General features: G+C 51.7%; 1 protein-coding gene across 1 annotated transcript; it reads left to right on the top strand.

Annotated features, from left to right (window-relative positions):
* Positions 1-11,357: 11,357 nt before the first annotated feature.
* Evi5 (ecotropic viral integration site 5) lies at positions 11,358-25,139 on the top strand. Its single transcript, XM_029112572.1, has 11 exons — positions 11,358-11,410; positions 17,398-17,550; positions 18,966-19,188; positions 19,636-19,998; positions 20,110-20,406; positions 20,566-20,778; positions 21,237-21,404; positions 21,526-22,224; positions 22,332-22,430; positions 24,148-24,313; positions 24,422-25,139. The coding sequence occupies exons 1-11, from the start codon at positions 11,358-11,360 to the stop codon at positions 24,541-24,543; spliced, it is 2,556 nt and encodes an 851-aa protein (XP_028968405.1). The 3' UTR covers positions 24,544-25,139.
* Positions 25,140-26,944: the final 1,805 nt, after the last annotated feature.

The raw sequence follows: 26,944 nt of genomic DNA, 5'->3' as shown, positions 1-26,944 counted from the left end.
AACTCGGGGAAACCTCCCCGGTTGGCCGTTTTTCTCTTCCCGCTCTTTGATCGAGCAAGACCGCCATCTGCTCGGACTCGAGCTCCGTTCTTTTATTCATATAGCTAATTCTATCTCGACTCCTGGAACATTCCTTACATTTACGGCCACGATCCCATTACCCTCACGACTCCCGAAGTTTCCACAGGGGTCACCCCAACGTCCAATACAAATATATTTTTTAAGATATCCTACATATAATTAACGTGCCCTGGAATGGTTCTGAGCGTACACCACCCCCGAGGCTCGAGTTGGCGCTTAAGAACATGTTGAATGTAATTCGTTTCAATTGTTCTCTTCGGCCCCAGAGACCGATTGCGATGAGGTAAGCTCCGGAGTGGACGCTGTCCCACCAAAATTCGAAAACATGGTTCGCCATTCCATTTGTTCAGGTCGAAGGTCTGACGTATTTTCCAATCGCAACCAGCCCAACGTGAACGAAATTTTCCAACCGCGCTGGCGCGGCTCAGAGCTCACCTCGGGGAAATTCCATTATCCGAGGGGAGGTTCGCACGAGTTCTTCAGGACATGATCCAGGAAATTCTCCGAGAAATTGCGAGACCTCCCGTCGCGGTCTTATTGCGCACTTGGATGCCGATTAATTTTTGACGATTACCCTCGGTCGCCTGAACGGGAGTGTTTTGAGAAACGTCTGAGCTGGGGTGAGTGCACTTTCGGAAGAATAGATCCGATTGGGCACATTCAGGTAGAAGGAACCCTTGTGGTGAGAGTACATTGGATGCATTGTGGTAGCTCACTTTGTGATCATGACACCGGATACCAAGCGACCTTCCCTTATCCGAGGACTTGATGAGATGCTTCGTTCCTGGAGCAGAAGCAGAGCTGATCCGAGTACTCGTAGAAGAGTCAAGGGCTCGGCAGTGCAAACATTGGGGAACAAGTAGAATGACGTATGGAGGTCACTTTCTGGTAGGAGCCGGGGAGGGCAGAAACGAGAAACACGCGCCGAAGAACAGCTCGAGCTCATCTACGTCCGCACCGACAACATAGCCGACTGCGAGCGCTCGATGGCTCTGAGGAAATTCGTCACCGACGAGCCGAAACAGTTGGTCGACGCTCTCGAACTAACTGATTCGAACTACAAAATCGCATTAACGACGTTGGAAGAAAATTATTCTCGAGTCGATGTGGACAGAGAGCGCTTGCTCTCCGAACTTCGGAACCTTCCGAAAGTGCCCAGCCTGAATGCCGTAGCTGAACTGAGGAAACTCGTTATTCAAGTTGTCAGAGACGATTTTGCGTGGAATCTATGACGGTGTTGGATCCGAGACCACCTCTCCTCTAGAAAGGCACGATTCGAAGAGTATCATCGATCATCAGGGGCGAGGATGCTCACTGTAAGCGATTGAGTCATCCGAACATTATGTTATGGATTATCCGATCATTCGTGTCGAAAGCCTTCCACTCACAGTGATAGTCGTCGGAATTGGGAAGCGGTCGCTCCCGTAAGATCCCTTTCCGATGCGCTACTTGTCCAGTCAAAATCCCGTTGGATCGCAGCAAAGTGAATTATTCCGACGTAGAAGGCCAGAAACTTCGTTGGATGAATGACATAGTACGATAATGACGTGACCATTTAGAGTGGAAAAGAGGACGTAGCCACATCAGAATTGCGAAGGGAACACATTCTAGTAATGATCGGCGTTCGGATTTGGGATCTGTGATCGTAACCGCGTGCCTATAATGCCGTCATGATCGACTGACCGCAAAGCTGACCATGGAGCCACCACGGATGTTCTCGAATTCTCGAGAAGAACCACGGAGCAACACCATCATTGGAATATGGTACCCGCCGTGAAACCACTCGTTCGTGATTTTTTTACGCTGGAAGTCTACCCTGGTTTGCTGGGATCTTCCTGGGAGAACAAACACGAGGGCGAATCCGCTAGGGAGGACTCTCTCATATCGGGAATGCTGGCTAGAGTACTGGGAACTCACCGGCCGTGAATCCCTGTAAGTAGCGTCCGTTCCGCCGAGAATTCGTTCCAAGAGAGAAGCTCAGGGCCGATTCGCCGGAAGTAACGACGTGTGCGTATCCAATGTGATTAGGCCTACCCTAGCCGACCTTTAATTTTGCGACTTCTGAGATTGGGCTTTTATATGGGGCTTCCCGATTCCGCTGGTTGAATACAGAGTGTCACAATCCTTGAAGGGCCACTATGTTTATCCCGAGCGTCTTTCAGTGCAACACTGGATCCGGGAAGATTCGAGAGCCTTCAAGCTAACCTTGTAAACAGGATTCCGGCCCTTCTCATCTGATAGACGGCATCCATACGACTCAAAGAATCCTACAATGGAAGGAATTCCCGCACTCCGCTGCTCTATGTATAGTGGAGCCACCGGACGGATACATCGGGATGGCCGGGAATTTCCCGCTGAGCCACCACATTACCCCGCTCGAAAAAAGCCATTGCTATTCGGTCGGAAAACCGTCGTGTTCTTCAATTCTGCGCCTTCAATACCTTCAGAAGCTTCCCGAGCTCCTGAACTTTCCACATCGCGATTCTCCCTTCTTCAAGCGCTCGAGGCACTGAAAACAACAAGACCTCTCTTCAAGAAAGAGCCCACGGGACGAGCCGTAAATTCAGCATATGGGCGCCAAGCGTCACCCGAGTCTTCTCGAAGCCGAGATTTAGTCTCGGAAAACCAGGATTCCGAATCGGGGCAGGGGCATGACCGGTCGAACGGTCTGTCCCATGACAAGCGCGTGCTCATTATCCTCTGAATTGAAAAGACCCTGGACCGAAGTCTTGCTTGGAATAAATAGCCAAGGATTCGCATATCGCGAAATCCATAAGCTCCGTTCGGCAGAAGTAACTTTACTGGGTCAGATTTATGATCCTGTCGGTCTCCCAGACTGGAATTCTAGCGCCCCCTTGGAGATTGGGCTTATGATCACACATCGCTCCGCTAATGGAAGCGCTGGCTCGGATTGGAGTGCAACTTCTGTGAGGAAGCCGGAATCGACCTGCTCTTTACTCGAGGGATATCTGGAACGAAGAACTCGAAGGCAGGGAGCGAATGAGCCGCATCGGCCTTCGCAGAGGGAGTATTTCGATTCTGCTTCAGTCAATTCGTCTATGGAAACAGAACTTGGTTGGCCTCGGCAGAAGAGCTCTGGCGCCGAGGTTTGAGCGCCGACAGAGAAACTTCTCCGTCGTTTCCGGATGGTGGGGACCCGATGTGACCTTCCATACCACTTGCATGTGTACCATGACTCATGACCGAGCTCTTGTTGTTTTTCCGCGAATGCTTCTGTTTGCACCTCGACCCTCTCAGCCCATCTGTCGCGCAAGGGTCCCTGAGAGCAGACCTGCTCGATGTACACATCAAGCCCAATTTCGACAAGCGGAAAATTGATTTCCGAATGGGAGAACCCCAACTCCTCCGAGCATCACAATATTCCGGCATCCAATTCGAAGGTGGATACCATAAACAATGTATTTCCCGTATTCATCGAGGTATTGGGAAATTCTTGAGTTGCGTTATCTTCGCCGTCCTTGTCGACCACGCAATTATTCGCGACGCCTGATAGCTCCTCTCGGCTCGTGTGGCTCGGAGTGAGATCCTTTGATCGAGTTTTCGCCGTCGACAGCATCGCCAAAATAACCTCCACGGTTGTGACGCGATGCACCGTCAACAGTACGGATCGGGAACAAAGACAGAACGAAGCTCCTTTCCCGCCGTTATTTGTGTCTGTCGGAGAAACATGATCTCAAAGCAATCGACGTCACAAGATGCCATGCTGAATCCCGGTTATCACTGGGTTCCTGTCGATGTCGTCCTGGCCCGGGGAATTGTGAGAGATATCCGTCTCATACATCCGAACACTCGCCGCCGCCCTCTGAATCAGCGATCCTTGATCTCCGGATCTGACCACTTCAAGCAGCTGGGAATGAATTTCCACAAAGTGGAAAAGTCACTGCTACCGTGTTGGGGCTCGGGCCTTGTTGTCGGGGACTCTGACGTCACTGTCGCTAAGAAGCTTTCTCGAGATCAATCCGATTGTTTCGCTCTTGTTGAGACTTTCTCATGCTCTGGACCTGCACGGCTACGGACAAGAGAAGTGCGCACCATCGGGAAAGTTCCTCCCTTATGTGTTCATTTATAAGCAAATCGCCCCCTTCGAGAGCAGGAGTTGTGGGGCTACAGAATTCTCAACGCGTCGGTAAGGCATACGGGCGGATTGCTGATGATACTCTACGAGGTCTCCTCTCTTTCAGAATATGCCTCGGATGTGCGCTATCGGCCAACTCACCCGGAGTCGCTGAGCTCCGCGTCGCGTCGTGAGCCCCGTGACGTCGCTACATCGACAGCCCATTGCTTCGCCCGTCACGGGGGCTCGAATCACCAACGATCCCATGGCGAGACGCCCAGCTATCGTGCTCGTCCACACGACCATCGGAAAACTATGCAGCAATCGAGTTTCAGAGAAAACCTCATGCTTGATTGAACAGTGTTCCTCTGGTGAGAGCCCTGGTCCACTCCTGATCACAAGGTGCTCCTAGCTCCTGAGAATCTCAGCTTCTCGTGGGGACATTAATTGTTGCGATGGTCTCCCGCGAGGCGGAGCTGAATCATATATTCTCTTCCAAGGCGATACACAATTCAATCCGCTTCATGTGAAGACATCAGCCGAGCTCTTTCGATCCGAATAAGCGGAGGATCCGGAGCCCAAGTGATCGGGACTGCTTGGAAGCGAACCGATCGAGCGGAGGATCCCGCCAGCCGGTGTTACCGTTTAGCGGAGCTCATTGTGTATGTCTGAGATTGAATCGATTTTCCCCATGGATGTTCCACACCTCCTGGACGTTCGAAAAAATTTCATTCACTCGCGGCGCATATTGATAACTCGCGCAACACCGCTACATGAATTCCTCGGTTTCTCCGCGACGGTCGGGCTCCTTTGCTCATGGACGGTCCTCGGGAGCCTGGGTTTCGTCTCGGCTTTTTCCTGCGATCCTGGAGAATACGGGTCCTCAGGCTGTTTGATCGATCATGTCTCCTCGCACGGAGAGGGATGCTCTGAATCAGAGCTTGGGGAAACAAGGCTCCCTCCCTCAGATTGTCTCTTTCAACGGTGGTTCGTTCAGACAGGTCCAATGAACATACTTCCTTCAATAGAGCTGGGGTGATTCGAGCGATATCCGGGGAATATTTCCTGTTCGATTCCGTTGTGCACCTCGGAGCCTAAGAAACGCACCCCTCTTGCATTCACCGAGCTTCAGCTGTGATCGGGTGCTCAGAGGGTTCGGACCGCGCAAAGGGAGATGGTAAGAAGGAAGACCCGCACAAGGTGGAGCAGGATCCATGGAATACGAGGGCGCAGCGGGCGACTTGCGGGAACGACATGAGGTTTAGGATAACCTACAGAGAGAGTCGGAAAGAAGTTCACTCGTTGATCTTTGCGCAGCGCCCCCTGCTGACCCGGCGAAGTTAAGCAGGCTCATCGCCCGTACCGACTCTCCGATATGACGGCTTCGTTGTACATATCTCTGTAGCGACTCGTCACGAATCTATCCGACAATGAATTCCACGGAGCGGCATTCGATCAAAATCCATGGCGAATGGCAACCGACCCGAGATCAATTGCTCAGGCTCGTACCGAGTGTCGTAGATCTCCGCACTGATTTAGCATCAGGATCGCTGTAGATGATCTTCCGGAGCAATTTCATATCCGTCTGCATGGAAATCTTCAGCTGATCGGTCGGACTCAGGGCTCGGGGTCGAGATGGATGATGTTGACCCTTCAGTCACCGCAGGTGCCGCGAGACGGGGAAACTCAATGATTACAGGCGATACTGAGACAGATGGCGGACAGCGCTGAGTCGACCGGGAGTGAGTTCTTGTCGTCGCCAGTGACAAGGCTTGCCGGCCGAGGATGAGGCGGTGTGCTGGTTACGAGTCTTGGCCAAAAAGATCGATCGTGGACGTGTTTGAGCGGCTCGCGTCTTCCGAATCCCGCGCGAAGACGAACGCCGCTTCAGCGAGCGCACTCCACCGATCGGTCGCATTCAATTGATTTCCATGAGGTCCGCGCGAGAAGTATTCTAGCACGACCCCTTCCGATGACCCAGTGCAGGGAGTAATTTGTCCATGGGGTGAAGTGAAACCTCGGCACGCTCTCCCATTATTCGGGCATTGCCTTCTTTGCGCGCGCTTCGGGATCCACGGAGTCTCGCGGAATGCTGTACCGGTTCCTCACAGGAAGTCCATGGGGTTAGAAAAATCCCAGGGCTCCCCTGATATCATCCCGCGATGCACAACCCGACCTCACTCGCATATTCGAAATTGCCGCCACGTCGTTTTGGATAAGGAAAGGGAGAGAGCGGGGCTGACAGAGAGGGTATCGCGCTATCGCTCCTAACTCTGCTAGATCTGCATTCTTTGACAATATGTATCTGGAGTCGAATGGTTCCAAGTCTCCAAGTCTGGCAGATGGGTACATGAATGCCGTTCCGTAAGATGATCGCGGTTGTCGATCGGTAGGCATGGAAACGTCTCACCAGTGACGACTCAAAGCTGAATTTGCCGATCGATGGGGGAGCGTCATGAGCGCTGTTCTCTATCTCTCGACCCGGAGCCCACGCTAATACTCCATTTGGACGCTTGAATTCGGAAGTTCACCAATCCGTTTCATCTATCGCGTCCTCCGCCGCTGTCTAACGGTGGTCGCTTCGGGAAACTACCGCGGGTTTTCGTCGTCTGCTCGACCACGGCTACGACGGTGGCCGACTCGCAGCTGCGCATGTGCGTCAAAATGAACGGCTAGTGGCAGCAGCACAGTTGGCCGACAGTGTGAGGAGTCCCTTGTTGTATTCGGAGCCGTGGTGGAGCTCCGAACCTCCGTCCATCGGGACCGTCTCACGTTTGAGTTCGTTCCTCCCAGAGTGGAGACGGTTGCCTTAGTGTTTAGTGTTTTAGTTCCGCGCGTTCGAGGATAGTACGTCGAACAAACGGTGAGTCGCTCTCCCTGAGCCGTTACCGTTCTGGGGCTTTGTGCTGAATGGGTGGGGAACTATCTGGGTCAGAGCTGCGGTTCGGAAGTCTCGGTTTCGATCACCGGCGGTCAGGCTCCCATCCGCGGGAATACAGAGCCATCGTTCTGGAGTTGTGGATAGCTCGGCGATCGTCCTGGAGGACGGCGCGCGACCCTCTCACTCTAGAGATTTGCCATTCGCTCTTGATCAGTCAAATGACGGTGAGTGGCTTAACGGAGCTTTGCCTATTGGGCGTCAAGATCGGTTGTGCTTTCAATCTCGAATCTCTCATTGTGGATATTGTGGTTGAGTCAAGGTGAGAAAGCCGGAAAGGTACATGACAGCGTTTCCGTTGGCCGAGAAAGGTCTTGATCAGCTGATTCGAAGCTTGCTACGAAGCGGCCCACCTTCCTGGCCATGCTCCGATTTGAGGGGAATTCGAATAATTTATTGCTGGCAACGCGGAAGCGTGCTCCCCTAGCTGACTCGCGGTCAATAGTTCGATAACGCCTTTGGCCTACGAGACTGTTGAAGATTAGCCCGTCTAGCAGATCTACAGCTGATGAAGCGTCTGGCTGTGTCCGCCGTTCGTGTCGTCGCTGTCTTTCGGTTCACTTGCTTCCTGACGCCTGACGCTTCCGTTATTCGTAAACGATCCGGGAATGCTTACATAATAGCGCCCCATCGTTGTCGCTTACGTATGCTCCGGTCGAAGCTAAAGAAGATTTACAATCGAATACTTTGTCAGTCAACTCATCGACTGGTTGAAACTTTGTAAACAGAGCTCAACTCGTTGGGTTAATCCCCCGCTCAGCACTAAAATATCTTGGAGCTGATGCTCGGTAAACTCTGAGGCGATACTCTGTGGTCATGAATGGCAAGGTCTCAATCTCTGATAGAGAAAATACTCGACGTCGATTCTGAATAAGTCGCTACCCCGTAGCCGTCGATCTTCTGCGCTGTTGAATGTAAGACATTGAACGGCTCCCGCCGAGCGACCTTCACTTCTAGTTTGTTTCACGGTGCGACAGTTTTCTGAACTTGAAAACACTTGTTTTTCTCGGCTTGTCCATAGCATCGCATCAGAGCGGCTATCGATCGGTAGGGCGCGGTGGAAAATTGTACAGCGGCTTCGGACGACAACGGTGGCTCACACGATGGTCCGACGGGAGCAGAGAATTTTTCGTCGAGGCTTCTTGGGGAAAGCGTCTACTGCATGGATTTGCAAGACATCGGAGGTGACGTTCGCTCGTTCTGACTCTCTACACAGATTTTCGGAAATCTGATTGCGTCTAGTCTGTGAGCTGAGCGTTTTGCGCGCGTCAGCGGGAAAAAAAAACTATAAACAGAGCAGGCGATCCAGCACGCCATATTTTCTGCCGATGACATCGACGACGGACACCGCTCATTTTGTGGAGCGAGTCTATCTCTGCGACCAATGTGCGATGGGATTCGGTAGCTACAATCTAGATGCTCTCTGTCTCGATATCTACTACCAACGAAAATGGATTTCGCGAGAGGAATCTTTTTTCGACCGCCTCGACGCACATAAATGTGGTGGAGGGGACGTTCACTGTCGTCGATTCCGGCTCATCAAAAAACCTTTTCGCGCGGTCCCGTTCAAGGCGGAGCGTTGAAGAATCCACAGCCAGGCTGGGTCGGAGGTGTATACTAACACGCCTTTGTCCCTTTTCTGCGCCGCAACAATTATTCGACGCGCCTGTGTCGGTTTTTGTCGGATCGCTATTACGTGTGCGCTCGCCGATGGTCGGACGAGCGATTTTTCCATTTTTCCAGGAGGAAAACAGTTTTGAGCCCCCTGAAGAACTCCAGCGAAATTCGGAGCTGGGGAATGACCCGATCGTCCGGATAATTCGAGAGGTAATTCTCGCCTCGGAGACCCATCGGGGCCATCATGAGGGCTGCAATCGATCGAGAAAAAATCTCCATGATGGTCTTATACTGTTCGAATGTTTTTCGATCTGGTCAGTCGACTCTATCACATTTGGTGGTGAATATCGTTCGGGACAAGTGGGAGTTTTAACCGTAGACGCCGGGACTTTGACAAGAGCTTTCGTGGGTCGATCGACTCGCTTCTATTACTGCGGGTCGAGTGACTGCCGGCGACCGATTGGCCGGTCGAAACACCCAACGGACGACGCGAGCGGTACGAATACGCGGATCGGCAAAGAGAACGTCTGCGTAGATTTTCCCAAAGCTACTCGTTCGATCCGTGAATGTATTGGTGCACATAGAAGTCACAATTCTCTTTCACTTCGAACGCGACACGAGCGCGATGTCGCGTCGTCTCGACGACTGTATGTGGTTGTGATGATGGGAGCCAGATGCTCCCCGAGATCTGTTCGAACACTGCTGGAGGAGCTTCTTCTCAACCAAACAAACTCGGAGCGAATTGATGGTTCCATCGACTCTCTGAATCCATAAACGTGCGAGCCCCCGAAAAAATCTGGGAGTCTGGGAGGAATCTCTACAGAGCTCCATTCTCGCCACTGACATGATTTCCCGGAGATCGCCCAGTTTTCTGGTTCCTTTTCGTCGCTTATAATCGGCTCCCATGTGAAGAACCGCTTCTTTCGACAGACGCATGCGATTCCTCTATCAAAAGAGCGAGGGTCGGTGGAGGAACTGAGGGCAAAACGCTTTGTAGCGGTGCCTGGCTTGCGTGTTCCGCAGCGTCTAACCGAAAAGGCGGAAAAGCGGCCGGCAGCGATTGGCACACGAGTGTTCCCCGGCTGATGACACTTCAGACGGGGGATTCTGACGAAACGCTCAGGGAACGGGCGAAAAATGTCTTCTTGCAAATCTGATTGTTCCGCTGCTCGTCTCCGGACACCATTTCCCTACACCCCTGACGAGGATGCTGCTAGAGTTGATCTTACGGAAACCCCCTTGGAAAGTTTTTTTCTTGATTTCTGGGCCCCGCACTCACAGGGACCCCCGAGAGTTTTGCTCCCTGAAACGAGGGAACGCAAGGCAGGGAGATCTCCGCAGGCGACGAGCGGGAGGTATTTATACCGACGACTGTCGTGTTCCTCCGTATCGATTGCCTCGAACGCTCCCTGAGACATTCGAGAAGGACACGGAATTCGCAAGGAAGGTGTCGCGGCTCCCTTGTGCTCGACCAGCCTGAAAATGATCACGCATGGTAGTTTTCTTTCGACCGAAAGAGGGACAGCTTGGCGTGGTGGCGCCTGGAACTGATCTGAACTCGGTTCTTTGTTTCCGATCGTCGCAAATAAAGTTAAGCGTTCTGCGGTGTGACCTGACGCATGATTCGCATGACATTCCGTTGCGGTACAATTGCTGAGAGGAGTTTCGAGTCACCCAGCAGTACGATCCATTTTGGGGCCAACTCCAAGATACGCCAAACTCTCGCTGCGTTTCATCGCCGCTCCTCCTCCAGGTTCGGGTCTCCGGCGGGACCACGCCTGAGACTTTTTAATCAGACCGGCTCGGCCCGGCCCGATCCGGGAAGCCGCCCTGTTCGTTCACGAGGAGAAGCCGTGGACGATATGGCCGGGTTCAAGCCGTGGGCGAATTCGGAGTGAGTCCACGGAGGGTGGGACAGCAGCGATTGTAGCTTTCGGGAGCCGCCAGAGAGCCTAAGTTACTCGAGTCTCGATGGATCATGGTCTATACCACACCGCGAGCTGTGCTATGTGACGCATCCATTGTATTGGGGCGAAGTATATACGACATCCATCTCTTCCGCTGACGGAGTAGTATCAGCATTCAGGCTTTCCGTTGACGATATTGAATTTTTCCGAGCGCAGTTTCGCGCGAGTTTGTCATGGGACCACAACCTCTCATGAAGCTTTGTCATTCTGACAGATCCGTTGAATCTCCCTCTGAAGAATCTGCCCCCTTGCAACCCGTCAAGTCGCCGCCTCTCCGTCTAAGAAGCGCTCAAAGTTTATCAGGCAATCTTCTCAAAGCCAAGCTGCGGAAGAATTATAAAATCAATGAGACTAACCAGGATCAAGTCGCAAGGAATGATTCGTTCGGCCAGAGCGGGAATTGAGCTCGGAGGCGGCTCGCTATGAATTCCAGAATTCAGCTTGACAATTGTCTTCGGTTGTCCCGTATTCCAGATGCGCTTATCGATTCCGTTCCCCCTTGTTTCGCTTCGCTCATCCATTAGGCGCTGGTTGGGCTCTAGATCCTTCTTGAGCCAGATTTTGATCTTTCCATTTCTGATTTCCATCACTAGCTTATCGTGAATTGAGTTTTCTATTTTTCTCTTCATGTTTCGTTTGCAGGCTATGTTGACGTGAGCGATTGAGTGAAGGATTCGCCATGCCAGTTCTACCTGCTTTTGTCCCGCAAATCCTTCGCAACCAATTCACTTGGTACGTAACTTGTGTGGAAGAGCGACTGCGGACTTCAACAAGCGCAACTAATTCATTCGCCGAACCTCGCATGGTAGTCGCGAATGTTCGGTCGCTCGCTTCTCACTCTCCCCGAGTCAAAACCCCGCGAGTTCCTAATGCCGTTTCGAACTATGTTGAGAAGTTCTGTCGCGACGCTTTCCGTCGGTTGGGAGCCATTCCGTCCGGAAGTTTCGAGCAGAAAAACGAGATTGCCTATAGCCAGCTGATCAGGGAGGGATGATTCCTCCCGCGAGAAAAATCTTCCTTGATCGTCACAGACACCCGGCTGAGCAACTCCTACCACGACTTCCACCCAGTGCGAAAAGTTGATCGTTGAGTCGTCAAGACAATCGTTCCGTTGATTCGAGGATCATGTCACCCTAAAAAGTCCCGGATTGTTGCTGCAAGGGTGTGGCCCCGTTTGAATTTCGAGTCTTAATCCCGGCCTGAGCCATCTCGATCCGGAAATCCCCCTGATTTCTCAAAAAAAACTCTAACAAAGCCTTTACGATCAATCTCTAACTGAGCAGTAAGAAGTGACACCGGAGGCTCGGCGGAACCTCCGATCTCCCGTTCGGGAAAACTTCACGGGGACGTTTCCGAATTTCGGACCCGTTCATGTATGACCAAGAATCAACGCGTGAATGAATTCTGTCGAGAGCAATTATTTTCCGCCTCCGGGGCTCCGTTGGATTCGGAGAAACTAGGTTCGCCGGTCGGATCTCTTCACTCTGATTCGGGAGCTTCTCCTGTCCACAAAGGACTTCCCGCACCGAGGTCCCAGTGGGGAAACCATCCGACGTTATCTCGCCAGACCAGCCACGCACGATGGCATTCGAGACCGCTGATTCGAGACTTTCTTGGCGCTCCGCGAAAAACAATCGCCCGCCAGAAACTTGAGGTATGGTATCGGCATCGTGGTACAAGTCGACCGATGGACGCACGCGTAGCTCCTAGACGAAACCGCTGGAACTTTGCGGAGGATCTTGCTGGCGACATGTACCAACTATTCTGTGAATCGATGAGATTTCAATGAGCGTGTTTTCTGATCACGCGCGTAGGGAACCTGATGCAATATAAAACGTTTGCATCGAATTAGTGAATGGCTGACAGCCGCTCTCATTAGAGCCAGCCTTGGCTGGTGCAACTCGCCGAGCTGCATCCAAAACCGCGTTCAAGGTTCCGTCGGACCCGGCAAGTTTCAGAATTGGAAACAAGTTTGGGAAGTTTCGCTTCGCATTTCTTCTGAAGTTATGGCTGCGTCGGCCACAAGTGTCTCAATGGAAGCTGTCCCTTCAGAGCTGAACTACTCCTAGCGAGCGATGCGGTTCGACGACGGGGAAATCCGACGTTGGAACCAAAGGGAGGATTGAAGATTTCGAGACGGATTTCGTATGGAACAGCATTCATCCGTTCGGAGGAAATTGCAATGAATTTCCAGAAGATTTCCCCATAGGATACCAGAGAGCGTAGAGGGAGATCACAAAATCATGGAATTGGCTTCGAGGATATTCTTGCAGAACACCGTCTGTGTCTGTGAGAGAAAGTCTCGTCTTCCCGCGCACGTAGATCTCGGAGTGAACTACCGATTACAAGCTTCCGAGATTCGACCTACAAGATGAATCGAGAACTTCACGCCGCAGCTGATGGATTGACTCGATTTCGTCCGAATCAGGGTGCCAGTCATTGAGATATTGGTTCCCTAGAAGCAGTTCCATATCATATCGCTATCGGGACCTCTCGTTCTGATTTCGAAGAGAGCACGATCTCCGCAGAATCGATGCAGATTCATTCTATGTATAATACATACTGTCTGGGTGGCAGCGAACAGACGCTTGAATATCGAAATACACTGAGAAATGCAGTTGATAAAGTTCTCTCGCTCAGGACTGTTGGGATTCTCGTGACGCTGTAGGGAACGACCTGCTTGATATGACTTCTGAGAAGCAGAGAATCTTATCTCCGTAGGATGCGAAGTTCGGGAATGATCAGTCTCTTCATTCCACGAGAAGGAGGTAGACTACTCCTTGTCGAGAGCGAGAATCCGGATTGTCTCTGCTTGACGTATCCCAGCGATGATCCAACCTCTTTGAAGAGGACATGGAAGAGGATGTGAATAGTCGATTCTCATCGGCTGCAAGAGCATACGAATCGCTTCCGGGTGGAAAACTGAAAGTCCATTTCATGCAGGGAGCAGCTGAGACGTGGGTTCCTGAGCATGGGGAAGAAAACGGCGGTCATCACCTCAGAGCAGACTGACCTCTGCCGAGCAATCTCGAGGAGCTTCTCTCTCTAATCTCTGATTCATATGACAGATCGGCGGAGATCACACGATTTGTAGAGCCCTTCAGGAAGGCCCGACCTTTGAATAGAATGTGATGGAAAATATCCGCTTCTCCTATTCAGACGGTTAGCTTGTATGGGCTCCGGTCAGGGACTCTCCACTAACAAGATCTTCCCTGGGAGTAATAGTTTGTTATTTTTTTGTCGAACGAATCGTCAAGACTTTGTTGAGTGGCTTGATTCAAAGCTATTGCCATTGATGGGCAGGCGGCGATTTCGGCTGGATTCTGAAGAACGAGCTGTGCTATTTGTATTGTGAGCGAAACTAGCCACCTAGATCCCCGCAGCAGCCTTGGGACACAACTCGTATCGGAAAGTACTGGAGTCGCCTTGCGAGTCGGAGATGAATTCTTTTGCTCGCTCCCATGGCAGCCGTATGCATTCCCGAAAGAATTTCAATCCCCCCCTTCTGATCATTTGAGGGAGTGATCACGTGCTCCCCCTCGTTCATCTTAAGATTATGAAGTAAGCAAGTCGTGATGCTCTGATCGGTCGAAAGATTCCAAGATTCTCTTACGGCTCCTCCCGAGACATCCCTTTCGGCTGATCATGGGAACAATGATTGAGCAACAGCTTATAAAAGAGCGTGCCCAGCTGCTGTCAGGACCAGCGACCCGCCTCATGAGTCGGCGTCAATTTGTGCTCATGGATCGCTCATTGCCCCCTTTGAGTCCGTATGGGACTGTTCCGAACCCGGAAGATCTCGGAGACCTGTCTGGCGGAGTTGAGAAACTGGAGGGAGGAGGGAATCGCGATGAGGAGTATCCCCGCAGCCACCTCTGCTCGCTCCATGTCACAAGTTTGTGCGCATGCGAAGTCGGACGATTCGTTTACGAGTCCTTCCACAACAATTTGCGCGTCCGAGCGTCTGACCGTTCGTCGGTCGGTCGCTCGCGGCTTTCGTTCGGTCCGTCTGGCTATTCTGCTGCCGTCGTCCTTCGTGACGTCGGAGCTGCGCGCGCCGCTCGAGCGGCTGTGTCGCTGAAGTCTGCGATTCCGCAGATCATTCCGAGTCAGACGCGGAGTCGGATCGGACTATGGAGCGGTGAGGTGCAGTGCTTGGTTTCGAACGACTGAAGTTCTACAGCTTTAACATTTTCCCCGGATAGTGGATCGAACTGAACGCATCGTTTGCGATTGGATATTTGTAGCTTCAAGCATAGTCTCTTCGTTCGTTGCTCGGAGTCGGTTCCAGCGCGCTCAAGGATGACGCTAGACCATATTGACGTTTCAATCAGGTACGATGATTTCAAAATGTGCGAATCCTACGGAAACCCGCGGTGGGGTTGAGATGCTGGACCTCGATAAGGGCATGCGACCCGTCTCGCCTCCTGTAGGCTCAGCTTGTGCTCAGACGGAATTTACCGTTACTCGCTCCGCACGAACGCGGCTATGCGCTCGCTGTGTATCTTCGCTGAGATCTAGGTACGGGTGGCTCGCCCGTGGATCGATGTCTCCATATATGGCTGTATTCCAGGCTCAGTTCTGCGAGCGAAAATGAACGAGAGCAAAACTGGATGTTGGAAAAAGCTTTGTTTTGGTGAAAAGACCCGCTTCCATTGGAACCTCGTTGAGTCATCGCTCAGGGTCCTTGGAACGCTCGCTACTTCGCTGGAAACCTAGCTGGCGGCAGCCGCTGATGCTCGCTCACCTGACTGACTGCCCGCTTGCTCGCTAGTTTTTCTCACCATTGCCAGCTTCCAAGGCTTCCCGAGCTCTGTCGTCGTCTCCGGGAGGCGGGAGCTCAAGAAGAATTCGGGGGACTTCCGAAAGAGAGTCTCGAATTCGTACAGCGATTTCGTTCGCGTATGAATCGACCCGACCGCGACATGCCTTCCGCTCCGAAGAGAACTTCCTCAAGGTGGCGCGGCTGTCTGCGGGAACTTCCTTCAAGCGACCGAGCTCATTTTCCACTCTGACCGATAGCGTATCCCTTTCGCAATGAGGTCGCTGGGACACGGAGATGCTCCGATCGTGAGAAGTCAGCTGTCATTCTACAGAACTCGAACTAGATTCGAACAGCTGAGCTCCTAGACGTGTTGCAACACGAGAAGTCGAATTATCGCCAAGCGATTCAGAGAGGACCTATTGCGGAAAACGCACGTCCCGAAATTTACACTTTGGAGTCGGAACGTATTGAGGCGTTCCAATAATGCCTCGATGCGAGAATCTGAGGGCAAATACAATAATATAAAACCGTGTAATGCTTCTTCCAACCATTTGTTCACTAAACGCTTCCGGTGTGTTTTTCCCCGTTGGCGTGGCCGACGTCTCGGCCGACCCGCTCGCCGAATTAACAAAAGGACGGACAGCGGACCCTTCTTCCGAAAAGTTCAAAGCTCGCTCGTTTAAGCGGTGCTTTAATGGATTCTCTGGCTGTCTGGAAGATGCTTACGACGGACGGATACGACCAGCTGCTCGGTGAAATTCTCTCTCTAGTAATATATTCGGTGCCCCTACCTTGTGATCAGCATTCTTGATCGAATGACGAGGAATCCGGGGTTCTGCTGTGACTACTGTGCATCCAGCGGTCTTGCACATGCCGTCTGACTATTCGAAGTTTTCCTCGAGGTCGTCACGGTTCACTGCGCTGACTGCACTCGATAATTATACCGTGTTTCATAGTTTATCGGCCATGCTCTGCCGAGGAGCTAAAGATGAAGATTTCCTTCTAAGATGGGGTTTCCCGAGAAATCTGCTGCTCAGGCCAAGAAAAACTTCTGCGAGGCATCATCGAGTAGGATAGCGTGAGCACTGCCGCACTGAGATATGCGCTCACATAGGTACAGGAAAACATATAGTGTTCGCTCTCAGTAGGCGAATATGAGCTTAGGGGTGTGGCAGTGTTTTCGAAGCGGCAACAAATGTTATCAAATGTTATGGCACTGGAAACGAGACAAATCGCTTCGTTGGTGTAGGGGAGGCGGACGTTTTCCGGCTCGAAACCCCTTGCCGGAAGAGTCCGTCGGAGCTGGTACAGAGCCATCGATTACTCATGGAGTCTCGACCGAGACTACGTCGCTCGATGTACCTTCGAGCAACGATATTGAACGCGCAGGGAGAGCCCTCGGCGGATCCATAATATCCAGAAGAGAAATGAATATGTTTTCGTTCAGTTGCCGGGCTTCGCCTACTTTGCGGATTGCGGTGCTTGGCCACGCGTAGCATGCCGTTCGGAACTTCAACTTCCTACGGAAGCGAAGTGGGCCAGACAACGGCATCGGGAGAAATCTGGGACGCGGCTCGGAGGGCCGGATGGAAGCTCGCTTGGGAGCCGGCGGTAGCGGCGAGATTATGGAGCTTTGAGGGAATTAGCTCCGGGATTACGATGCGGTTCCCCAACGGGCGCGGGGACTGGAACTTGATGTTCGGGCAGTGATAGGGAGATGTCGTAGCTAGTGGTAGCCGGTCTGTTCGGGGAGCCTCTATAATTACGGCGGAAAAACGCATCATGATTTATAATCAGATGCGGGCCCGAATTCGCGTGTCGTCATCGGTGCCCACCAGAAATCATGAAGTGCGCTCTTCAATCTAAGATACCACTGACCCCAATGAGGCTATGGTGGGGGGAGGGGGGAGGGGTCGGCTCAACGAGCGCTTTCCTAACTATCTTCTCGTTCCAGGTCAGAATCTGGATCTCCTGACGGGAGCATGAACAGCTCAGTGTCCGTCGAAAGCAGCCCCTGTCACAGGAAATTAAACGGGGACCTGAGCCGAACCAAGGATGTATCCAAAGACGAGATAGCACTCCTGCAAAAACTCGAAGAACAGAATCGGTAAATGGCCATTCTCGAGCTTCCGATTTTTAAAATTTTCGATTACTCAGACCGTCTTCTTGAGAATTCCGTCTCGCGTTTTTTTCCAACCGGAAGACGCTGCATGGATGAGGAGCTTGTAAACGAGCCTTGCGCTTAGGAGAGGTCACTCCTGTTTCCGAAGGCTTCGATTTTCTGTGTATCGACCTTGGCGACTGCTGTGCTTTTGTTCGACCGTCCCTGCAGCAATGTCGTCATAGTCGCGCGAGGGTAATTTCCTCGGACCATCGGAGAACTTCGCGCTAGGCAAAAACTTGCCGTCTGCACTGGCCTGCAGTCTGCTCTTTCGTCTTTCATGAGGAGTGGAAGATACTAACTTAGTTAGCCGAAAGTGCTGGGGTCCGGAGTTCCGTAAGCCGGGCACGAGCGAAGGGGGAGAGATCTTTCAACGAACCGATGGTCACGAGCATCCGGACTATGTCGCCGGCTCTAGCTTTGCGCAGAGGGCCTTGAAGACGAGCGTCTCCAACTAGGAATCGCGGCCATCTGCCTCGGTGACAGAGAAAACCGCTTGTTTTCGCCCAGCCGCTCTAGAGGAAACCTTCGTCGGCGGTTGCGTTGAATGCTCCTTTCGACGCTTCAATCCATTTCTTGCTGCGGAACCAGTTGGCAACGTCGTCTGGCTGCAGGCAACTTGAATGACTCACCGTCTGAGTCATGAAAGTTCTAGCTGTCGCAAGATAACTGCAGCTTCTGCGCCGCTCGTGTGCACAGGTTGCTTACGTAAATTTCAAGCAAGTCTGCGATATCATCCGAGTGGGGGAATTACAATGACGCCGACCAGATGGACGACCGGCTGCGGCCGGAACGAGCGCGGGATCTGTCGAGAAGCCCCGACGTCTGTCTTCCGAGTTCGCATTCCAGAATTAAATTCGACCCTGGCGAGATTTCGTCACGCTGCTTCGCCTGATAGAGCTCCGTTAGAGAGCAGCTGCCTCCAAATCAGCGCATTTCCGATATGGAAAAGATTCGTCAGGAGCGAAATATTCGGAAGCGGAATCTTTTCGTGTGCCCGTTGATATCATTATTATCACAGTCGATAGATAATCATAGCCGATTGTATTAAAGCGATCCCGATAAGTCCGCCCGCCCCACACCGGATACCCCCAACCGGTAGGCCTCCTGTCCCGAAACTCCTCCGTCTGCACCAACATCCATTCGCACCCCTTTCTCTCACTATACCGTCGCTGTTCGCTTCTACAACGTCAATAATCACGAAACAACACGTCAAATACATCGTAGACGGCTCATAGTCGATCATGCACCCTTCGGGATTCCCCTCATCACGATCGGAAACCTTGCGCGGATCCGAATCTAACCGAATCTCTAGGATAGATTTCCTGACGATCCACTGACTTTCGATGATTTCCCTCAAGGCTTCTGGAGAAGGACGCAAAATCCTTGTCATCGTTAACATCGACCGGACATTCGCGGCGATCCTCTGACACATCTCAAATCTCGGTTAACATGAACGGATCTTCGTGCAACGTATCGGGCGCGAATTCCATGGACGACACAGAAGACGATCTTCTCCAGCAATGGGGGAAACTGGTCCAGGACTACGAGAATCTCAGGAAGCGAAAACCCGACGTCCTCAAGGTAGGATAGTCGCGATCAGCGGAGCACGATGATTCCTCTGATGGGGAGCACCGTTGTCGAACTTTGGAATGTTGGGAATCAGTGTTCCACGCATGACTGGCGAGACTGAAGCGTCGTCATGCATGTTCCCAATGACGTAATTAACGCTTAGAGAGGTTGATAGCCTGACCACGACGGGTGATGGCTGCGGAGCTTCACGCATCTGTCTGATGCCGCTCGATTATTAGTCATTGATGAGACCGCAGTGAATACACTGGCGACAAGTAATCATCGCACGAAGCTGACCCGACAGTCGATGATGCGAGAAAAAGCGACCGGAACGTTCCACGTGGTCGGAAACGCTTCAGCGATATCCCACGCCCATCCGAATGTATTCTGGCATCGTATCGCAATTTCCTGTTTCCTAGTGGAAAAGTTCGCCTGTGAACTCCGGAAACTTATTTTCAGGATGCGGTTCGCAAAGGGATTCCGCCGGACTTCCGAGCCGTGGCGTGGCAACTGTTCACAAACGCGACGACATGCAACGCTCGAGATCAGTATCACGATTATCTCAAGGGCACTTCTCCGTGCGAGAAGGTGATACGACGAGACATCGCACGCACCTATCCCGACCAGGAGTTTTTCCGCGAGAAGAATGGGCCTGGCCAGGAAGCCCTGTTCAATGTTATGAAGGCGTACTCTCTGCACGACCGCGAAGTCGGCTACTGTCAGGGCAGCGCTTTTATCGTGGGTTTGTTGCTGCTGTACATGCCTGAACTCGAAACTTTCACAGTGCTTGTCCGAATGATGAGCGACTACAGGCTCCGAGATGTGAGTCGTTTATTTCCCTCTTCGATTTGCGATGCTGACATGAAAATTCCTGAGTCGACCCCGACTGCCTCACTTTCGAGCAGCTTCCGATGACTGTCGCTTTCGCTGCAGGTCTACAAACCTTCGATGGCGGAGTTGGGATTGTATATGTTCCAATTGGAATGCCTCGTGCAGGAACTGCTCCCGGAGCTCAACACGCACTTCCAGTCACAGTCGTTCCACACGTCGATGTACGCGTCCTCCTGGTTCCTGACATTGTTTACGTCCGTTTTACCCATGCCGGTGGCAACTCGCTGCATGGATCTATTCCTCAGCGAAGGCATCGAAATGGTATTCCGTCTAGGGATTGCGATCTTGCAAATCTGCAAGGAAGACATCCTGCTCCTCGACATGGAAGAAATGATCAAGGTTCGCAGCCAGAAATTATTCGAAGCTGATTATGGCGAGCAAATTAGCTCGCCATGATCAGACTCGCCACAATTGATCCATGAAATGAGATTATATTCTGCCCTTCAGAAATCTCCCGTTACGTACGATTCGAGTCTAACATCGAGTCGTCGTCTGTAGTACTTCCAGAAGGAAATGCCGTCCAAAGTTTCCACCGACGTTGACTACCTCGTCAGCCTCGCCGTCCAAGTTAAATACAACGCAAAGAGAATGAAGAAACTCGAGAAAGAGTATCAAGCGATCAAAGCTCGCGAGACCGAGGAACAAATAGAGTTACGCCGATTGAGAACTGAGAATCGAATTCTGCGACAGCGCGTCGAAAACCTCGAACAGGTAGGTCTCGACTCGACGAAGATAACATGTTAACTCGGGGATGACACGAAGCATAGTCGAGGGATGTGGCGTGTTCATTATTACGTTTAAATAATTCACCTTTGACCACGCCACCCTCTCCATTGAGTCACGCAGTCGTAGGCACAGCCACAGGGCGTTGCCATGCGAACCGCCGGGCTGCGTGTCTGTTTTTCGTAGCGTACCGAAAGTATCATCTGATGACGTTTGCATGTGGCAAGAGCATTCCGAGTAGCGTCGGAAGTGTCTCGTGGTGAACCGACATTCTCGAGGCAGAAATTTATACTCTGTTGTGTTGTTGTCGTTGTTGTCGAGATGGATTACGACCAGATGGGAGCCGTCCATAAATGGATGCTGGTATTTGTCCCTCGTGAGCTTTCTTCTCTATCTGACGAAGCATCCACCGTCGACTCGTTGTAACATTGATCCTCGTTCCGCAGGAGAGTTCGTCTCTCGCCGATCGGCTCATCCAAGGCCAGGTGGATCACGCTCAAGCTACAGAAGAGAATTATTTCATCAAGAGGCAGCTAGCCGCCGTCAAAGAACAAGGACTGCATCTTTCGATGGAGCTCGAGAATCAGAAAGAAAAGGTTCAGGAACTCATCCAGGTCAGTTGCTCCTCTTTGGGCGTCAATTTGTGATCTTCCTCGAAATCCCTCTGTCGGATGACCCGAACCCCGATCCTGAAGCTTCGTGTGTATTGAGAATAATGTCGAGCTTCCTCCCCAGTCCCAGTCGAACCCGAGCTCGTTGACCAACGGTTCAACCTCAGACGACCTCTCGCGCGCCCTCCAAGACGAATTGGTGGCCGTGAAATTGCGCGAAGCCGAAAATTTGGAGACGATGAAGCAGTTACAGAACCAGATCGAAGAACTGGAGACAGAGAACAAGCGACTCCACGAGCAGCCGACACCCGAGAACTCGGTGGCTGCTCTCCAAGAAGAACTCATCGCGGTGAAACTCCGTGAGGCAGAGGCGCACTTAGGACTCAAGGAACTCAAACAAAATATCGCGGATCTCCAGTTGGTCTGGCAGAAGCACATCGAGCAGACTGGGGCCCAGATCACCGATCTGCCCGAAGCCACAAAACTAGAGCAACAAATTCTTTCATTGCGACTACGCGAAGCCGAGGTCCAGGCCGAGGTTCAAGAACTCCGCGCGAAGGTCATGGAACTCGAAGCTCAAAACCAAGTTAGCGTCAATCAGGTCCGGCGACAGGCAGAGGAACTGAAGACTCTGCAGCAAGAGAAGGACAAGAGTTTGACGAGAGAGCGCGAATTGGAGTCTCAGCTCCGCGAGGCGACGAGAAAGTACACCGACCTTGAAGGAACTCTCAAAGAAGAGCGAATGAACTCAAAAATCAAAGAGTGTGAACAGGACCAGCTGATCGCCGAGCTCAAGCAACGAATTTCTAGTCTTGAAATCAAGGTATAACTTCAAAATTATGAGGCTTTCCGCTCCTCACGTTCGTCGGGGATTTACCCCTCCCACTCCTTGAGCTCATCTTATAGTGAGGTTTTCCGATCTGTTCCCAGAACCAAGAGTTGGTCACCGTTGGAGAACTGAGTAAAGGCAGTTCAGATTCGGACGAAGTCAAAGACCTTCAAGACAAGTTGTCGGACACCAAAGCAGAGGTATGCGGAACGTGAGCACGCGAACTCACTCACCCGGGGCGGGAGAAGTCTTTAACTGCGGGGATCAGACCGAGGCTCGTGTTTGGAGTTTGCGGCTCTCTCTCGAGCGGCGAAGCGACAGATCGACGCCTCGGTTCGAATTCGCAGTCTGGTCTCATCGGTATTTAACCCCTGGTTGAATGTGGTTGTCTCGATGGGACGCAGGGTTGGAACGCTGGTTGGTTGATTGGTAGATGGGTGGGTAGGCTGGTGTATGTATGGGTGGGAAAATGGATGGATGGATGTGTTCCAGAATGACCAGTTTACTTTGGGTGGGCGGCATCCTGCTAACCGAAGCACCAGAGCACAAGCGCTCAATACACAAATCCACCGCGCGCAGATGCAGCAGCAGCAGCGATATGCGCACATGGCCGCCGAAGTCGAACAGCTCACTCTTCCCGCTCTCCTATTTATTCATCTGTGTTCTATCTCTGCCCCCCGTCTTTCTCAGTCAGTCACTGCTTCCATGCATTGTGAGCGAGCCGGGATTCCCTCTTCAATCGCGAGGAGGAATCGATCTGATGTCACGCGAGGTCACATGCGAGAAGCAACGCGTCGTGACAGCATCTTAGGGCCGGAGAGCCGCTTTTATTCCCGTTCTTGTTTTCTTTTGACCGGAACGACGTCTTCCGTCAACTACAGCCCTCGAAGCATGATGATGCTTGCCAATCAATGGTGCGCATCGGAGGAGGGTGATGCCAGATCTCGGAGAAAGATACTATGAGTATCTGAGTGTAAAGCGGAAGTCTACGGTGGTCGGACGAGCGCTCAGCGCAGATTGCGAAAGTTCTTAGCGAGCCGTGGGTTCTGGGAATTCGTGGAAGTCATAGCTCGACTGGTAAGCTAATCAAAGCGATGGTTGGCTTCGCAGCGGTCAGGATTCCAGCTGGACTTGAATAACAAGCAGGTCGCTTCCAACCTCCTTGTGTTCTCGCCACTCACCCCCGCAGGATGGGAACCTGGAACGTTCTGAGGGAAGCGCTCTGATCGTCTCAGGGAGCTGCCTCAAATACTCCGATCAGTCATGTTATAAAAGCCTACTGTAGCAACTCGACATGTGAAACCCATCATGTAAGATTTAGGCTTCCTCGCTAGTGTTGTTGATGTTGATGTGGCCAGCGCAATTAATCTGTCAGACATGATGTCGATGATGTTGTTGCCATTGATCCTGTCGTGCTTGCCTCCTCAAAACTTCTCCTTCTCCTCCAACGTCAAAGGCCGCAAGCTAAACGAGATGCTCGTGATATCCTAGACTCGAGCGTGAGGATCTAAACACTCCGGTGTCCCTACCTGATTGTACCAAGAGCCCTTAGGCGCGACTCTACTGCATGGTCCGCTTGATCGTCTGCGGAATTGCCGACGCGATCCGCCGATACTGACGGTCTCTCTACAATCGAGCGGTCTTCCTCGTTCCGGGGCACGGAACGCGGACGATCCGACGACACGGCTGACTCGGATTCTGAAAGCTGTCTGAAGCACAAACATTCGCACCTGCCTGCAGCTTGCTGACTCAAAAACCAAAGCTTGGAATGAACTGGCTTCGAAAGAGCTGTTTGCATGCGCATGATTGGTTTCTGCCACTGAAAGTTAGAGGGTCATTATCGTAGAGGAACGATTGCTACGGAACGACTCGTACTCGAGCGGAGCTTTGAGCTTTTCCTGACGAATTCATTTATAGGTGCTTCGACTCAAGGTTATCAACAAACAGCTTAATTCCGCTCTGAGTATGCCCAAGAGCACGCAACAGAAACCTTCGCAGTCGGGCTGCTCAACTCCTTGCGACTTCAACCTCGGATCGAACACCGTCTCAGAGGAGAGCATCACGGAACAGCTACTTCAATTGGGTACGTCAGACGGACGTTAGGTCGACTCTCAAAACTCTAATCGATTGACTTTCCTGCCAAGGTCGTTTTCCCGCGGCGGGTCGGCTTGACGTATTCCCTTCTCGCCAGGTGTGGATCTTTCCCCCAACGTGGAACCTCTGACTCTCACCCCATCCAATCCTCCGACGCCTACCAGCGGACAGGCTCCACCTTTCCCGGGTCTGACGGCGTCTCCCGCCACGGCTTCGTAGAACGCGACGGACTGGGCGGCGATGCCAGTTCTGTGATAATTGTACATAGATAAGAAGAAGCATGGAGAGAAGATAGCGATCGCTGATAGGCAGGATTTGGCGGGAGAAGGATTAGCATGGAAGCCCTTGAGGGGAGTTCGTCAGAGGAGACTGTGATTTGTGAATGAACTCGTGCTCGACGAATTGAAGGAAGCGTCGCCAACGTGAGAACTCTCGTCGGACGACGGGTCGAGGATGTTGTTCCCGAGGTCTGAGCGATATTGAGATAACGGAACGGAACTCCATTACAAGTGCAATATTTTACCAAACGGGCGGCTTCTCGCGACGCTCGACAAACGACGACGAAAAGACTTTCCTTGTTCATCATACTCCGATCCACATGAGTCACGGTGCTTCGCGCAGCATGGGGAGAATCGGAACACTGCGAATGCAGATGGACCCACAGTTACGTCCGATCTTCGTCCAGAGATGAAGTATACACAATTAACCCTAGTTGATTATAGCACCGGAGCGAATTGGGGGAACCCTCCCGACCGACAGTTGTTTGAAAATTCCGAAATTTCAAGGAGCGCTAAAACAAGAGACACACCGATTCCTGACATTCAGGGAATCAATACCAGCTTTCATCAATCACACACTTGACAAAGAATCTATGAATACCCGCAAGGGTGGATGAATGGCACACTCAATCAATCTACCAATCAATCAATGGTGTCTTTTATCTCGGTACGACGAGGTTCGTATCGCTCTACTCACACACAAAGACTTAATGGCGAGCAGAATCTATCATTGTGGCGGATTTTTGCGGACACGAGAGGAGGCGAATTATTCCATAGTCAAACGATGAAAGATGAAACTCCCCGATTCGTCATCATTCTCACAGTCTATGGTGGTTCTTTCGGCAAGACCCGATCACCCCGATTCTCACAGGGAACGTACTTTCTGCAATGTCGAGAACGACGATTCTCGGTTCATAATTTGTCAAATATAGAATCCGGAACAGCCTGCGGAATCATTCAGGGACTCGAGGAGTTCATCATTCTACCGGATGGGGTTACCAATGTATGTGCGAGGCGATTGTTCAGGCGCCCTCTTCATCAGCTCAGACATGTGTGATTGACTTGCATTTCGATCTTGGCAGACTTACTTAATGGGTCTCTTATATTGTATGTTCATCAGACGAGCCCGGCTGCCGCTGTGGTGATTCGACTTTCTTTGAAGAGGGATTCCCTTCGATCACGGCGGGGAGAAAATTCCGCAGAGACAGACACAAGTACTCGAAGAACTGAACACGATGAAATTCTCAACTTGCTATCCCCGAAGTGGTGGTGTATATGGTCGACTTCGGTTTCTCGACATACGAATTTAGCGAAACATATCTTCCAAATGTTTAGAGAACCCGGGAAACTCGCATCATGTCTGTTTAGATTCATGTTAGCCAGAGTGAACCAATTAATGAACGAATGGAAGAAATACAATCGATGAAATCAATCTCTCGAAGCTCCACAAATCTAATTAGGAACACGAACAGTACAAGGTCCACAATTGACTGTAACGTGTGTTGCTCCCAAGGTCCCAACAGGTCAAAGATCTGAAAGAGACCAGACTCCTGTGGAACGTCCGTGTTGTGAAAAGCTGAACAAGTGGACGGCGAATAATATTATACTCCTACGATAGGAGTTGTCATTGTATTTTACAGCTCATAGTACGGTTGAGTGAGTCGGAGAAAAAAAGAGGGAAAAACTTGGAGAATAAAAGTGTTCCATTTGTTACACCGAGGCTCCCACCTCTTGATTTTCAGAGTCTTGTACACTGAGAGATTCCAATCGATGCTTCGCAAATGATCGCCCCGAGGGGAAATATCGACAGATATATGCATCGTCGGCTTAGTTTCTTGCTCAGTTGATGTTCTCAGTGGGGTAGGATAGCTAGGAGAGGTCTCGATGTATCACGGAAGCTCTGAGATTCCGACCCTCACGGGATCCTGAAAGTGAGAGCCGCCGCCTTTCCACTAATCGGACTGCAACATTGTGACAGCTTCCTGCTCAGAGATAATCGATGTAGATGATGACGTAGAGCTGTCTCGCCGAAAACGAGTCGTTTCATGAGCAGTAATGCATCAATGATTCGGTCATGAGCGGATTGATTGGTTTCCCAGTCGCTGTGGACACGCTCTTCGGGACCTTTTACATTAAGGCGAAAATCATTCGATGGCTCATTAGAGCAACATCAGAGGGACACGTGATGGGACAATCACGTTCGGGAGACTTCGGGAGCCGAAGAGAATTTTTCCGCATCCATGCTCGACGCTGAACGCATCACATCGTGAGCAAGGATGCTTGTCTGCCCCTCGAATAGGATCGCGACCCACAGATAGGAGGCGATTGTCTGCAGTCTTCGA

This window comes from Galendromus occidentalis, unplaced genomic scaffold (genome assembly GCF_000255335.2).
Source record: "Galendromus occidentalis unplaced genomic scaffold, Mocc_1.1 scf7180000077515, whole genome shotgun sequence".
NCBI classification, from domain to species: Eukaryota; Metazoa; Arthropoda; class Arachnida; order Mesostigmata; family Phytoseiidae; genus Galendromus; species Galendromus occidentalis.
This window is presented reverse-complemented; position numbering and strand designations above follow the sequence as displayed.